This window comes from Lampris incognitus, chromosome 6 (assembly GCF_029633865.1).
Source record: "Lampris incognitus isolate fLamInc1 chromosome 6, fLamInc1.hap2, whole genome shotgun sequence".
In the NCBI taxonomy this organism is placed as follows: Eukaryota; Metazoa; Chordata; class Actinopteri; order Lampriformes; family Lampridae; genus Lampris; species Lampris incognitus.
The window spans coordinates 35,677,060-35,694,456 of record NC_079216.1 but is presented as its reverse complement, the minus strand read 5'-3'; the positions used below and the strand labels follow the sequence as shown (position 1 = coordinate 35,694,456).

General features: G+C 41.1%; 1 protein-coding gene across 3 annotated transcripts in view; it reads left to right on the top strand.

Annotated features, from left to right (window-relative positions):
* The window catches only part of znf143b (zinc finger protein 143b), a 39,309-nt gene that overhangs the window by 8,368 nt on the left and 13,544 nt on the right, over nt 1-17,397 (top strand). For all 3 annotated transcript variants that reach the window (XM_056281366.1, XM_056281364.1, XM_056281365.1), the window contains exons 6-10: nt 787-855; nt 941-1,057; nt 5,503-5,578; nt 6,239-6,364; nt 6,937-7,116. In XM_056281366.1, the coding sequence (XP_056137341.1) occupies nt 787-855; nt 941-1,057; nt 5,503-5,578; nt 6,239-6,364; nt 6,937-7,116 (568 nt within the window). The remainder of the gene's footprint in view (nt 1-786; nt 856-940; nt 1,058-5,502; nt 5,579-6,238; nt 6,365-6,936; nt 7,117-17,397) is intronic.

The window sequence follows — 17,397 nt, the reverse complement described above, 5'->3', positions numbered from 1 at the left end:
CCGGTCCCCACTTCGCAACACGGCCTCCCACAGTCTCACATCCCCACAAGTCTGCAGTCGGCAGTTTATGTTTTCATTCCCCACGACACCCACTGTGGATCCCTGCAGCCTCCCTGCGATGGCCCATTCTGCATCCTGGAGACCGAGAACAAGCACTTTGTCGTGGACATTGGTGGGAAGCCAGAGTGCATTTCCGTGGATTGCCTCAAACTGGCTCAACTGGACTTGGATTGCCCTAACCCCCGCGGCGGGGGCATCCTCCTACCCTGACCCCCCCCCCCCCAACAAGGCCCCCAAGGCTCCTCCACCCCCCACCCTACCCCCACACTGCTGCAGGGTCCCTTAGACCCCTCCAGTGGGAGCCCTGGCCCCCACTCCTGTTTGGCAGAGCCATTTTTGTCAGGCCATCTGGCCCCCGCCATGTTAACTCTTACTGTTATGGTGAATTCTGACGGGACATGTGTAGTGGACACTTATTGGACTTATGGACATAGTTCGTGATAGCCTGTTGTTTGTATTAAGCTGATGTGCTCACTTTTAAGAGGTCAGGGTGTAGCAATACCAACGTGTTTGTCAAAGAGAAGTTGTTTGTCAGTTTTCTCGCAACTTCTGCTACATATTGCTATACAGAAAAATAAGATTTGGTTTCCCTTTATCACCACTAGCACTGCGAGGTAATTTTTTTATTTTTAAAAAAAAAATTTTTTTTTGCTGTCTGACAAAGTAAATTTATGGTGTTAATTCTGAAACATGATATAGGGGGTGTCTTTTTTCCTTCTGCATTAGGTCGAGAATGTAGAGAATGCCTTGGGGTCCTTTGGCAGAGCCGAGCCAGACAACGGTGTCCACATGCGGGTAAAGCATCTTTTATAATTTTGACTTGCTATCCCTCTAAAGACGATATCTAGTAAGGATCTAACCACTGTATGTTTTTCATTAGATTGTGGTACAGGGTCAGGATAGCAGGTCAGGAAGGGTCTCTCATGTGGGAGAGAAGTCCTTCCGCTGTGAGCATGAGGGGTGCGGAAAGCTTTACACCACCGCCCACCATCTCAAGGCAAGTGTGTGTTTGTGCATGTGCCTCAAGCCTGCATGCTCTTGAAATTAATTCCCCTTTTACACTTTTCTGTTAGCTCTTTGTTCTTTTCCCAGCACTTATTTTATATATATAAAGATAGATGTAGGAAAAAAAACTTTAATTCATAGCAGTACAAGCCTGTTTCGTGTGTCACGCACTCATCAGCTGCCAAGTTGGCTATATATATATATATATATATATATATATATATATATATATATATGTAGTCATTATCACAGAAAGTTGAATCGGTTCATCTGGACACACCGTTTATTGAGAGAAATGTTTCATCACTCATCTAAGTGACCTCTTCAGGTATCCCCACCCTTATAAACAATACAGTGGTATACGACCAAAAACAACGATCAGTTTCATATGCAAATTGATGTGACTATTAACTAGAGTTACAGTGGCCATGTGTACTATTCACAGAGGATTGGGGAATGGTTGCAATCACAGTATTGTAAGATGGCGACAGATGTATTCTTAGCCCTGCCCCCTCAGTTCAGGGATGGTCATTCCCTCTTCATACAGATGGCCTCTTTGACTCCCTGTTCAAATCAGCGTTCCTCCCTATCGAGGATGTGCACATCCTCATCCTTGAAAGAGTGGCCACTGGCCTGTAGATGGGTGTAGACTGTGGAGTCCTGGCCTGACGTGTTAGCTCTCGTGTTGTGCCATCCGCTTGGCCAGGGTCTGTTTAGTTTTGCCACTGTACAAGTCATGGGAATCCTCCCGGCACTTAACAGCGTACACTATATTGCTCTGTTTGTGCCGGGGGACCCAATCCTTGGGGTGGACCAATTTCTGGCACAGCGTGTTTTGGGATTTGAAAGCAAGGGAGGTGCGGTGTTTGGAAAATACACATCTCAACTGTTCTGAACAGTTAAGAAACTGATTCAACTTTCTGTGATTTCCTTACCTGGATTATTGAGCATGCATAAAGACGTTTTGGCTCATTTCGGCGAGGATTGCCTTAAACTTGACTTAAACTACAGGAACCACTTGAGATTCAGCCTCAGGTGCAGACAGAGCAGAATTTCCAGTGTGGGAAGATGGCAGCGCGAACTCACGTTTGCAGCGGTTTCACCCAGTACCGACTATGCAGTGTCTTTGTCCATGTCTACTAAGTTTGTGCCGTTTGTGAAGTTTTTATTTTGATCTTAGATTCTTTTATTTTTTTCCGTTTAATGGCTGGGAGAGCTAGCGTTGGATCAGCTGGGAAAGCTTGGTCTGCCGCGTCCGGTGGGCCCAAGGACCACAGCCTTGCCTGGAGCTGCGTCCGAAAAGGAAGCACCATGGGCGGTCTGACGGGACGCGGAAGCAGGGCAGGCTAAGCTAACTGCTAGCCCATGCAGACTGGCAATTTCGATAACACCGAGGACGGTCTGGCGGCGGCCTCGCCTAGCATTGACTGTGTTTTAGTGTCATCGTGTGGAGTGCGGGGAGGTGTGTCAAAGGTGTCTGGTTGGGAGAGCTGGCGTTGGATCGGCTGAGGGAGCCTGGTCTGCTGTGTCTGGTGGGCCCAGGGACCACGGCCCTGCCTGGAGCTGCACCGAAGAGGAAGCACCGAGGGCGGGCAGTGCACCCTCGACAGCTTGGCAGGTTAACTGACAGTCATCCTGGCTGGCGTTCGCTCTCTGGGCAGTGATTTTTTTGAACTATGTTGCACTGATTGGACTGTGTTGTTAACTGTTTGTGTGTTGCTGTTTTTTTGCTGTGTTCTCTCTGTTTTTGTATGTTTTTGGTGGTGTCGTTTTTGGAAGTTTTGGATGTGTGTTTTTAACTTTTGTGTTGCCCTGCTGTGGGCTGGGTGAAATGAAATTTCGTTTCTTTTGTGTATGCAAGTACATGAAAGAAATGACAATAAATTGTTCCTGATTCCTGATTAAACCTAAAGAGCCTGCAAATTAAATCTTCGGTCAAGGGTCACCAAGCTAACAAGATCCTCCAGAGGGCACAGAGCCAGCTGTTGAACAAACAGGTGAGACAAACTGATTTTATCATAGACACTTTGAAAGCCAAAGAGGAGCAGATCCAACAGAGACTCAGGTCGTATCTTGATGAGACCACTTTCCAACGTGTGATTGAGTTCATAGAGAAGGCTTGTGTAGCACAACATGGAAAGTTGAAAGCCAGACAGCAAAAGACGTTCAACCTACTTGCTTCACACCAGAGACATTGGCAGACAACGGACAGCACCCTCAAGGACAGACAAAGAGACGGACGCTAGACACACGCTGACGATGTGGACAAGTGGGTGAAGAATCTGTCTGACAGACAACTCACCGAGGTGGAGAAAGGCATTCTTACTAAGGGGCTGAATTTTGCTGTCACGCTGAGGCAAATCCCGTTAGTGGAACTGATCACAGCCATGAAATCGGCGATCCATAACAACAATATCACGGACCCGGAAGTGGGGCAACTGCGGGCAGAAGTTTCAGCCTGCCTCAGCAATGCAAAGCTGCCACCGTCCAACATCAGCAGAGACGAGAGGAATGCACTCAGGACTCAGTAAGGACAATAACTTCATCATTCTTCTGGCGGACAAAGGTAGATGCACTGTGTATTAAACCAGACAGACTATCATGAGAAAGTTATGACATTACTTAGTGACATAAATACTTATGAGCCCCTGAAATTAGATCCAGGCAGTAGTTACAAGAAAACAGTAATTGTTGAAACTAGGGAACCCATAACCCACCCATGCTTCTGCCTTCAGTCCACGTACTTCCCTTTATGTGAAGTACGTGGACTGAAGACACGGCTTCAGGAGCAGACACACTTGGTCAGTGTTAAGCGTGGTGCTACTGCTAAGGGTGGGGTCGTTTTGTAATTTCATATGGACTAGCTCCACTGCTTCATCAACAGGAACGCACGTAAAGAGAGTCGTAACTTCATAAGAGACCTTTGAGTCATCCCCCTCCATAATGATGACCCTCACCTTATCCTTAAACTCCATAGTGTTCTGAATGTGATGTTAATTACTGCCTACCAAGGGGTTAAGATGCCAGAAACTTAGAGATGTTATAAGTCACTGAGTTAATCATGCACACAATAGGCCGTAATGGCAAATCCTGTTTATATATTGTAGGTAAACCATACAGACTAGGTGTAGCTTCCCCTGGGTATAATCTATGATACAAAATTCTGTCAATAGCATTGTCCTGTTCTAACAGCTACAGAAAATCTGTCACCTTTTTCTTGTAACCACTGCCTGGATCTCGTTTCAGGGGCACATAAGTATTTATGTCGCTAAGTAACGTCATAACTTTCTCGTGATTGTCTGTCTGGTTTAATACAACAATGCATCTACCTTTGACCGCCAGAAGGATGATGATGATATTGTCCTTACTGAGAGCCGTGAGTGCATTCCTCTCATTTCTGGTGATGTTGGATGATGGCAGCTTTGCATTGCTGAGGCAGGCTGAAACTTTCTTCCGCAGTTGCTCTACTTTTGGGTCCATGATGATGATGTTACGGATCGCCAATTTCATGGCTGCGATCAGTCTGTGATCACGTTGGAAAGTGGTCTCATCCAGTCCCGACGTGAGTCTCTGTTGGCTCTACTCTTTGGCTTTCAAAGTGTCTATGGTAAAATTAGTTTGTCTCACCTGTTCGTTTAACAGCTGGCTCTGTGCCTTCTGGAGGATATTGTTGCTCGGTGACCCTTGACCAAAGATTTAATTTGCAGACTCTTCTGTGTAGTCCCGCTCTGTCTGCACCTGAGGCCGAATCTCTGGTGGTTCCTGTAGTCTGCAATCTTGCACGCCATTCGCTCATGCTCATACAAGTTTAAGGCAGTCCTCGCTGAAATGAGTCAAAATATCTTTATGCATGCTCAATAAGCCAGGTAAGGAAATCACAGAAAGTTGAATCAGTTTCTCAACTGTTCAGAACAGTTGAGATGTGTATTTTCCAAACACTGCGTCTCAGTTGTTTTCAAACCCCAAAACACTCTGCGCCACGGTCGTTGTGCCACTGTATTGTTTATAAAGGTGGGGATACCTGCAGTCATTTGAGACTGAAGAGGTCACTTAGATGAGTGATGAAACATTTCTCTCTATAAACGTCCAGATAACTGATTCAACTTTCTGTGATTTCCTTACCTGGATTATTGAGCATGCATAAAAACAGTCATGATATTGTCACAGATATATGGTGATGATACTGTCGCCTTGACGCTTTTAATGGTGATGAGCCAGGAATTGAGACTTTTTCCACTGTTAATTGTTCTGGGTTAGTGACGGCTAACCCAGCCAGTGATGTGAGACTGAGTTTGCACCTAAGTAAGTCTAGTTTGTGTGATATTATGTCCATCTTTCCTCTTTCATTTCAAACTTTTCCTTTGGTTCATAGTTTCCTTTTAGGGATATGCCAGTCTTCATTATCATCACTGAACAGTTGTTTGTGTTTTCGCACAGGTGCACGAGCGCTCCCACACTGGAGACAAACCATACGTATGTGACTATCTTGGCTGTGGGAAGAAGTTTGCGACAGGTAGCGAGCAGCTCTAGGGCATTTTTTAAAACTTGTTAGCCACTTGGTGACCGTAAGTGCATTTACATGCACACACCAATTGATAATGAATAATTAGCTTAAGTTGTTAGTTTGAAGCCTGAATTCTTAAAAAAAACAAAACAGTATTATTTCCCATTTTTGTTTCTTTTTTTCCACTTTTATCCTGAAAACACATGATCTCTAAACTAATATTCTGGCAAACATCTTTCTAATTATCTAATGGACCATATTAACATTTACCCTTATTAACGGCCACACAACAGAAGTCGTCCTCCTATTCAAGGGTGCCCTAAATGCTTCTTTGCAATTGTAATTCTGTAAATATGGCATGCCAAGACTACATCTTTCTGTCATTAGTTTGTTACCAGTGCATACAGATAAACTTACCCTATGACCTTTGACACATGCACACATTTCAAAAGCTGGAGGAAGTCAGACTGATTAGTGAAATAAAGGATGTCTTTTGGGGACGGAGGTTAAGTTAATAGTCATACCAGATACTGTATTACTCTTGTAAGATAATCAAATTAAAGCATCTACATTCCATAAATGTTGACATAATGGGGTTAGATGTGGCCATTAAGTTTTATGTAAACTTGCCTTTAATGGCCAAGCCTAATCCTTGGTACATGTTTTCAGGGTATGGACTGAAGAGTCACTCTCGCACACACACTGGGGAGAAGCCATACAGATGTCAAGAGCCTAACTGCCGCAAGTCCTTCAAAACCTCTGGAGACCTCCAAAAGCACACTCGGACACATACAGGTACAACACAACACACTGGAGCTCACTGACTGATTGACTTTACACGTAGACATTGTTACATCAATGTGAACGACCAGTGCTAATGGAGAATTACCTTGTCCCTTGTAATGGGTCTGGATATGGGTTTCCTAACTTATGGTTGGTAACCTGAATTGGATTGCTCTTGAGTATGTCATAAAAGTCATGTGTCCAAGTGAAGACGAAAGACTACTTTGCATGGGCTAAAAGGTGAGAACAGAGTGTATGTGATTCATCTATCCAGTTATTTGAATGCAGCTTTCCTACACAGAGTTGGAATGTTTCAATTTCCAGCTCTTAAAGTTTCGAATTTTGACAAAGTTAAGAAACGTGTGTGGAGTACAAAATGCATCACTACTTATTTGAGGTAGTTGTAGAACAGTGTTGTCTCACTTGCTGTGAGATCTGTTTTTGTGAAGTATGGTCTCAAGCTATAGAGTTGTATTACCCAGCTGATTCTCACAGTACCCATAAACAGTCAGCATTGTCATACTGAATATAAAGCCCTGTATATGGGGTGACCTCTCTCCAATGGTTCCTTCTCCCTTCTGTAGGAGAGAAGCCATTCAGGTGCCCTGTTGAAGGCTGTGGCCGGTCGTTCACCACCTCCAACATCCGCAAGGTTCACATCCGAACACACACCGGTGAGAGGCCATACTACTGCACTGAGCCCAGCTGTGGACGGTCCTTTGCCAGTGCCACCAACTACAAGAACCACATGAGGATTCACACTGGTATTTATTGATTTATTTATTTTGCTTTTAAAAATATTCTACTCATTAAGCTGATTATCCATAGTGTGTCAAATGGAGCAAGTAGGTAGAGATTTAGTGTCTTGCTCAAGTCTCTCTACCTGACAAGCTTCAGTTGAAAGATTATATATATATATACAGTGGCGTAAGGTTCACTTGAACATTCGGGGGAACACATTTAGCGGGGGGTGAGGGGGTCCTCCCCCTGGAAATTTTGAGCATCACACATTTAAATTCCTGCATTCTGGTGAATTTGTATGCACCAATTTGCTCTTTTTCTACATCAATTTATTGTGGAAATGTCTTATTTATGTAAAAGAAAAACAACTCTACGTAATTCTCTCATCTTACTCTCTTTTTTGCACCAAAAAAGCACCGGATATCTTCTGTTACTTTCCTCTTGCTCATGTTGACTCTGTGAATGAAAGTAGTAGATGCATTTGAACTAATATAATACCCTTGGCACAAATTGGTTTGTAGATGTACCTATTATGTTATCTCATGTGCCCGAAATTATCAGTTCACGTTCATTTCAGCTAACATAAACGTCTAGGGGCTACTGTTAGCAAGCGCTAGCCAGCTGGCTAGCTAGCTAGTTCGTGAGGGGGTCTGAACTGATAACCCCAAACACAAGTTATAAACTAGATAAGGCTATAATTCACCTGGAAATACATAAGAAAATCTAACTCAGAAACCCCAAAGGTAAGAAAGAGTGGTGTACTGGGCTAGACAAGCAAGCTGGCTAGCTACGTTACTTACACTTGCTTACACGATCATTCATGGTTGTCAGGAGCAACTGCAAGACAGCAACGAGGTCGGCAATCCCAGTGGCAAGGTTAAAATGGTATGGTCCAAGCATAGGGGTGTATGAAATCGTTGGAAAACGAGTACGAATGACATTTTAAGTAGTTCGACTGTCTGTGTTGTTATTTTACCTTTTTTGGCGAGGGAGTTAACATTATCATTCATGATATATTTTTTGAGGGGGACAAATTCACCTCTTCTAAATATTTAGGGGGACATGTCCCCCTGACCCCCTCATAAGTTGCGCCTGTATATATATATACTAGAAGAACCCCGCTACAATGTAGCGGTTTGGTTATCCACCCGTCTAAATCTCCCTCCTCTTCATCCTGCCAGCTAACCACCTTCCCCCTGCCCCTAAACCCCCCCCCACTCCAACTCCCTCCCCCCAAATGCTCAGAATCATCTGAAATGCCGAGAAAAGTGGTTTTTAGCCATTTTTAGAAAATGCATATTTTGCATAATTATTATGATTATTTTAATTTTCTGCTATTTTTCTGGTCCTCTCTGGAACAATACCTACCACCTCCACACCTGTGTGTGTGTGTTAGTTAGTTAGTGTAGATAGCGGGACCGAAAACTAAAGCATATATGATCCTAATTCTTTTTGGAGGTGGTAGGTATTGTCTCAAAGAGTAAGGGAAAAATCCCAGAAAATTAAAATTATGCATAATTATGCATAAATATGCATTTTTCTAAAATGGCTAAAAACCACTTTTCTCTGCATTTCAGATGATTCTGAGCATCTTTGATTTTTTCACCTATATAAAAAAAATGTTCTGGGACTTAGAAATGTTTTGGCATGATGCAAAATACGCATTTTTGCAAAAATGCACTTATGATCCTCATTTTTTTGGAGGTGGTAGGTATTGTTCCAGAGAGGACCAGAAAAATAGCAGAAAATTAAAATAATTATAATAATTTGCATAATTATGCAAAATTAGCATTTTCTAAAAACGGCTAAAAACAACTTTTCTCGGCATTTCAGATGATTCTGAGCATTTGGGGGAAGGAGTTGGAGTGGGGGGGGTAAACCACTTTTCTCGGCATTTCAGATGATTCTGAGCATTTGGGGGGAGGGAGTTGGAGTGTGGGGGGGGGGTTAGGGGAAGGCGGTTAGCTGGCAGGATGAAGAGGAGGGAGATTTAGACGGGTGGATAACCAAACCGCTACATTGTAGCGGGGTTCTTCTAGTCCCAGAAAAAAATTTGTATATAGGTGAAAAAATCAAAGATGCTCAGAATAATCTGAAATGCAGAGAAAAGTGGTTTTTAGCCATTTTTAGAAAATGCATATTTTGCATAATTATGCATAATTATTATAATTATTTTAATTTTCTGCTATTTTTCTGGTCCTCTCTGGAACAATACCTACCACCTCCAAAAAAAATTAGGATCATAAGTGCATTTTTGCAAAAATGCATATATTTTGCATAATGCCAAAACATGAGTCCCAGAAATTTTTTTTATATAGGTGAAAAAATCAGAATCATCTGAAATGCCGAGAAAAGTGGTTTTTAGCCATTTTTAGAAAAATGCATATTTTGCATAAGTATGCATAATTGTGCAAAATTTTAATTTTCTGGGATTTTTCCCTTACTCTCTGAGACAATACCTACCACCTCCAAAAAGAATTAGGATCATAAATGCTTTAGTTTAACACACACACACTAACACCACACACACATATTACGAAAATATATGAGTAGATTAGAAGAACCCCGCTACAATGTAGCGGTTTGGTTATCCACCCATCTAAATCTCCCTCCTCTTCATCCTGCCAGCTAACCGCCTTCCCCCTGCCCCTAAACCCCCCCCCCACTCCTACTCCCTCCCCCCAAATGCTCAGAATCATCTGAAATGCCGAGAAAAGTGGTTTACCCCCCCCCCCCACTCCAACTCCCGCCCCCCAAATGCTCAGAATCATCTGAAATGCCGAGAAAAGTGGTTTTTAGCCATTTTTAGAAAATGCATATTTTGCATAATTATGCATAATTATAATTATTTTATTTTTCTGGTCCTCTCTGGAACAATACCTACCACCTCCAAAAAAATTAGGATCACATTACGAAAATATATGAGTAGATATCGGGTTTTTTTTTTTTTAACAAAAACCATCAATGGTGTAGATAAAAGTGCTCAACAAATGAGGAGTGGAATATCAAAAGCCCCCCCCCCCGTTAGATGAGACACATGTGACATTTATTAGGTGTTATATTTTTATATTTCCACTGCCTGCCCTTCCAACTGTGCCCCAACACCACCTCACTATATGATATGTTGCTGCAGTGTTGAGGAGCCAAAACTCAAGAATTTTACTCTCTTATACTTTTATAAATGCAAATAAAGTAACAAATAGATAATCTTGAATCTTGATATATGTAAATTACCCCATTTGACGATATCTTGTTGTATTTTAAAGGTATGCTATTTCAACAGTGTCTTGGCCCTTTAAATCCTTGCTTTTTCAAAACACGCCCCACCCCTTACCCCATTGGTTGTAATGTTTTCTATCCCACCATTGGTTGCTGTGCATCGTAACTACCTAACCCATTGGTTGTAATATTTCAAATGTTTTCTGTCCTCTCATTGGTTGCTGTCCACCGAAATTAGGGGCGTGACTTGGGGCAACTTAATATTTATTGACTGCGTGTTCTTCTTTGTTGTTTAACCACATCGGCAGCTGATGAATACATGACACACGAAACAAGCTTATACTGAAAGGCATTTAAAAAAAAATTTCCTGCATCTATCTTAACAGCGGCACGGTGGTGCAGTGGTTAGCATGGTCACCTTACAGCAAGAAGGTCCTGGGTTCGAGCCCCGGGGTAGTCGAACCTTGGGGGTCGTCCCGGGTCATCCTCTGTGTGGAGTTTGCATGTTCTCCCCGTGTCTACGTGGGTTTCCTCCGGGTGCTCCGGTTTCCTCCCACAGTCCAAAGACATGTAGGTCAGGTGAATCGGCCATACTAAATTCCCCTAGGAATGTTTGTGCGTGTGTCTGTGTATGTCGGTCCTGTGTGATGGCCTGTCGGCCTATCCAGGGTGTCTCCCCGCCTGCTGCCCAATGACTGCTGGGATAGACTCTCTCTCTCTCTCTCTCTCTCTCTCTCTCTCTCTCTCTCTCTCTCTCTCTCTCTCTCTCTATATATGTGTGTGTGTGTGTGTATATAAAATCCAGTGATTCAAGTAAATTCTTTAATAGACAGTACAAGCCTGTTCCATGCCATAAGCAATCATCAGTTGTCACTCCTTGTTTGTTGAGCACTTTTCCTACCGTTGAGTTTTTATTTTAACAAAGTTATATATATATGGGTGATTCTTCAATTTGGGGCACTTTTGGCTTTTTAAATTTTGAAGAAAAAAAAATAATTTCTTCAAAATCTGTTTTTTTCCTTTTCAAAAGTGCTATTAAGTGATCTGGAACAAATATCGTAGCATAGCGTTGATCATCCTACAAAATAAGTTTGATATTATGATGCTTTTTTTCAAAGTTGTAACAGCAAAATGTGATGGTAATGACACGATGGTAATGACAATTTTCACTTTTTGGAGGAAAAAGTTGGCTAAGTCTTAGACTTGCTAACCTAACTTGTTAGCTAGCATACAATGTACAATGAATATACATAAATAAAGTGAAATTTCTTATTTCTGAACTAAAATACTCAGTAACTTGTTTGGTAATGATGCCTGATAAACATATTTTCATCAGGACATATAAATCTTAAAATTACTTACATTTGTGGACATGAACTGGTCATGTGCCTCTGGGATTTCTAATTTCCATGGCAACCACACTGTTGTTTCAAAAAAACATTATTGCTCTCTAAAATGTTCGGTGTGATGGTAATGACAGATGTATGAGGGACAGCGATATTTAACTATAAAAATGTGCAAATTGCACATTTTATAAAAAGTGTGCAAATTGCTTTTTAAATGCAAGAAGTATGAGACTCACTATCTCTGAGATTAAATCAATACCTTCACTCTCATATGAATTTGAAATATGTCTTTTTAAATTATTATGAGAAAATGCAAAGTAAAAATGCAACCCTCCCCATTTATCTGGGCTTGGGACCGGCACTAATAATGTGCATCCTCAGTGGCTGGGAGTGGTAGTGGTAGTAGTAGTAGTAGCAAAGTAAAGCTGTAATGAATTTAACAATTTTTATTACTTTATTATAGAGGGGAAGTTAAAAAGTCTGGGTTGGGGGACAAGCCCAAAACAGCGAAATTCTGGCAATTTAAATTTTCAACATACTGAAAAAATATTAAAATATCCTCATTGAGACACAAATCTTTTTTTCATAGCTAACATAAACTAACTCATAACAAATACAATAATTGTTGTTTTGTTTTTTTTTCCTTTAAAATCCACCCTGGGGACAGAAAAATTCCCTTAGTTGAAGAATCACCCATATATGGGCGGCACGATGGCACAGTGGTTAGCACAGTCACCTCACAGCAAGAAGGTCCTGGGTTTGAGCCCCAGGGTAGTCCAAACTTGGGGGTTGTCCCAGGTCGTCCTCTGTGTGGAGTTTGCATGTTCTCCCTGTGTCTGCATGGGTTTCCTCCGGGTGCTCCGATTTCCTCCCACAGAGACATGTAGTTCAGGTTAATCGGCCATAATAAATTGTTCCTAGGTGTGAATGTGTGTGTGTGTCGGCCCTGTGATTGACTGGCAGCTTGGCCTATACAGGGTGTCTCCCCGCTTGCCGCCCAATGACTGCTGGGATAGACTCAAGCATCCCACGGCCCCGGTTGGGATAAGCAGCTTGGATAATGGGTGGATATATATATATATATATATATATATGTGTGTGTGTGTGTGTATGTATATATATATATATACACATATATATATATACACACACACACATATATATATAGCGATTCAATAAAGAATCCCATTAGCAGCTGATGAGTGCGCGATGCACAAAACAGGCTTGTGCTGCTATGTATTGAAACTTTTTTCCTGCATCTATATTGATGTTCCACTCATTAGTTGAGCACTTCTATCAACACCTTGGACGGTTTCAGGAAGAAAAAGAAACCCGCTATATATATGTATGTGTGTGTGTGTGTGTGTGTGTGTGTGTGTGTATACAGTGCATCCGGAAAGTATTCACATCCCTTCACTTTCCCCACAATTTGTTATGTTACAGACTTATTCCAAAATGGATTAATTTCCTTTTTTTCCCCATCAATCTACATACAATACCCAATAATGACAAAGCGAAAAGGGTTTTGTAGAAATTTTTGCAAATTTATTAAAAATAAAAAACTGAAATATTTCATGTACATAAGTATTCACACCCTTTACTCAGTACTTGGTTGAGGCACCCTTGGCAGTGATTACAGCCTCAGGTCTTCTTGGGTATGAAGCTACAAGCTTGGCACACCTATATTTGGGGTATTTCTCCCATTCTTCTCTGCAGATCCTCTCGAGCTCTGTAAGGTTAGATGGGGAGCGTCGCTGCACAGCCATTTTCAGGTCTTTCCAGAGATGTTCAATGGGGTTCAAGTCTGGGCTCTGGCTGGGCCACTCAAGGACATTCACAGACTTGTCCCGAAGCCACTCCTTTGTTGTCTTGGCTGTGTGCTTAGGGTCGTTGTCGTGTTGAAAGGTAAACTTTCGCCCCAGTCTGAGGTCCTGAGCGCTCTGGAGCAGGTTTTCATCAAGGATCTCTCTGTACTTTGCTCCATTTATCTTTCCCTCGATCCTGACTAGTCTCCCAGTTCCTGCCGCTGAAGAACATCCCCACAGCATGATGCTGCCACCACCATGGTTCACTGTAGGGATGGTATTAGCAAGGTGATGAGAGGTGCCTGGTTTCCTCCAGATGTGATGTTGGGCATTCAGGCCAAAGAGTTCAATCTTGGTTTCATCAGACCAGAGAATCTTGTTTCTCATGGTCTGAGAGTCCTTTAGGTTCTTTCTGGCAAACTCCAAGCAGGCTGTCATGTGCCTTTTACTGAGCAGAGGCTTCTGTCTGGCCACTCTACCATAAAGGCCTGATTGGTGGAGTGCTGCAGAGATGGTTGTCCTTCTGGAAGGTTCTCCCATCTCCACAGAGGAACGCTGGAGCTCTGTCAGAGTGACCATCGGGTTCTTGGTCACCTCCCTGACCAAGGCCCTTCTCCCCCGATTGCTCAGTTTGGCTGGGCGGTCAGCTCTAGGAAGAGTCCTGGTGGATCCAAACTTCTTCCATTTACGAATGATGGAGACCACTGTGCTCTTCGGGACCTTCAAAGCTGTAGAAATGGTTGTGTACCCTTCCCCAGATCTGTGCCTCGATACAATCCTGTCTCGGAGGTCCACAGACAATTCCTTTGACTTCATGGCTTGGTTTCTGCTCTGACATGCACTGTCAACAGTGGGACCTTATCTAGACAGGTGTGTGCCTTTCCAAATCATGTCCAATCAATTGAATTTACTACAGGTGGACTCCAATCAAGATGTAGAAACATCTGAAGGATGATCAGTGGAAACAGGATGAACCTGAGCTCAATTTTGAGTGTCATAGCAAAGGGCGTGAATACTTATGTACATGCAATATTTCAGTTTTTTATTTTGAATAAATTTGCAAAAGTTTCTACAAAATCTTTTTCACTTTGTGATTATGGGGTATTGTGTGTAGATTGATGAGAAAAAAAAGGAATTTAATCCATTTTGGAATAAGGCTGTAACATAACAAAATGTGGGGAAAGTGAAGGGGTGTGAATACTTTCCGGATGCACTGTATACATATACATATATATATATATATGTAAAATCCAGTTAGTCAAGTAAATTCTCTGAGACAGTGCAAGCCTGTACTGTCTCTATAGCTGTCAGTAAAGCTTTATTGACAGCTGATGATTGCTTATGGTATGAAACAGGCTTGTACTGTCTCTTAAACTATTTACTTGACTCACTGATTATTTTGCTCCTTATTTGTTGAGCACTTTCCCTACCGTTGAGTGTTTCTTTTAACAAAGTTATATATATAGTTGATAAAAGCACTTGTGCTGCCTTTAAAGTTAAGTTAGTAATTTATATAAATTAGGAAATAAGTTAGTTAATTAACCGGTCGGTTTGGCGGACGCTATGGGCGGACTATTGTGACGCCTATAGCGCAGGGGCTTGTTGGAATGTGTCTTTAGTCGAGCATACACAGGCAAGACGGGCATTGTTGCTGAATGTATTTTGATACGCTTCTGCCTTGGAGACTGTCTTTTTACAAAAAACAAAAGCAAAAAACCAAGAGGAAACAAGACTTCAGTAAAATACAAGAAAAGTCAAGCTGTGTGTGTTTATTGGAGGATTTTTTGATGTTAATTGGCTGTCTAGCTTTGCACAGGAGTACACGCGGCGATGGCAGTAGAGTACTGCTATGTGTTAAAAGTTGTTTTTTCCCCTAAGTCTATCTTGATATATATAAACAATTTCCATCAAACTATTTTTCTTTTGAAATTTTTCAAGTTGCAAATAAGAAAAGCAGAACCTTAAATAACTTGTGGTAGGAAAGTTGACATGCAAATAAATAGATTATTCCTTGAAGAGTGATGGAAGTAATTTTCAAATAAACAACAGAATGATCTTGAGGGGTTTTTTTCTGCTGTTACAGCTTTCACAGAGATCGGTTATTCCCCTAAAACCAGCTTATTTTTGGGGAATAACCAGTTCTTGCTGTGAGTATTTGCTTCTTTTTTGAATTGGCAATTATTTGTCTAAAATTGACTTGAGGTTTGTATGGTCACATACATATGTTCTGAATAGATTCCACTGTTTTTCAGTTAAAGTTGATGTGGAATCATACCTGGTGACTTTTGAGCCCTACTTTCAGTTAAACTTGGCTTAATTCAAAGTTCACACATTTGCATGTAATGCATAATGTAGTGTCAAAAAACATCGTTTTAACTTAATAAAAAATAGTAATAAAAATAAATAAGTACATAAAAATAAGAAAATTAAATTAAAAACATGTCACAAGTGCTGTATTAATGTCATAAGGTCAGGTGTTTACTTAGCTACTGATTATCATTCTGATTAAGTGAATTCATTTTCAGTGAGAAAATGTCATCAGTATATTGTCGTGCTGCAGAAGTAGGGTTTGCATTGTTTTAATTAGGATACTCTGTCATGGATGGCTATAGCGTCATGCTCTGTTCAGATACCATTACATTTATATCTGTATTCAGCCAAGCTAAAACACCTCAGAGCACATACTGCGCATCCTATAGTGCTTAATATGGTTAATTTATGGTATGAGGTAAAGAAATATATGAATATATCTAACTCCTTGTCACAACTACGTCCAATCTGGGGCAATGTATCATTTAAACCAGGCAAGTTGTATGCTGGATTCCAACTATGGGCAAAGAAAGGGCTAAGCAAAATATCTGACCTTTACAAAGAAGATGTTCTAATGTCTTTCAAGGAAATCTCCTTAACATAACATCCCGAGAGAGCATTTTTAAAAATATCTGCAATTGAGGAGTTTTATTTCTTATATGCAAAGTCAGTCATAGGTCATTCCTGAGCTTTCATCCTCAGAAGAAATTACTACCAAAACTTGCAACAGTAAGGGTTTGATTTCATTAATATACAACTGGCTTGTATCTGGTTCTAATGAGACCTCAGTATCCAAACTTGATGCATGGAGGGTAGATTTAAAAAGGACATTTCAAATAACGATTGGAACATGTATCTTGTGAGAAGGCTCAGATATGAACAGCCAGCACTAATTTAAAGCTACTTCAATATAACTGGTTGATGCGGACTTGTGTAACCCCTGTCAAATTGAATAAATATAACAGCAATTTACCTGACACATGTTTTAAATGTCATCATCATCATCATCCTTTGACCGCAGTCGAGCAAAATGTAATGAGTCTCAAGGAACATTTATACAGCGTGTTTGGGGGTGTGACAAAATTAAGAAATTCTGGAGGGAGGTGATCAATACAATCATGATCATTTTGTCTGTAAATATCCCACTAGACTCCAAGATGATATCGTTACACATGTATCCAACAGATCTCAGTTTGAGAATTAAAGAATATAAATTTATTGATTTTGCTGTACTGCAGGCAAAACGATTGATAGGTTTGAACTGGAAGAACACTGTTGCCCCTCCAATTGGTGCTTGGATTAAAAATATGGCACACTGTATGTCAATAGAGAGAATAGCATATACCTTGAAAATCTGGAAACCTTTCATTGATTTTATCAAAAAAATTGAGATATAGGGGAGTTCTTACAGGACGGAAAACTTAGGACAGGGTACTTGAAGAATGTAGGCAACAAAGGTATAGGGTAAAACTCCACAAAGGGATGGAGGCATGTTTTGAAATTCTGTTGCAATGATGTAATTTTTTTTGGTCTATGTATATCTATATTTTGTTAGAGGTAGCATTGAATTTTATGATTGATTTTGTCATATGTTTTATATTCATTTTGGTTCTAAATACAAGGG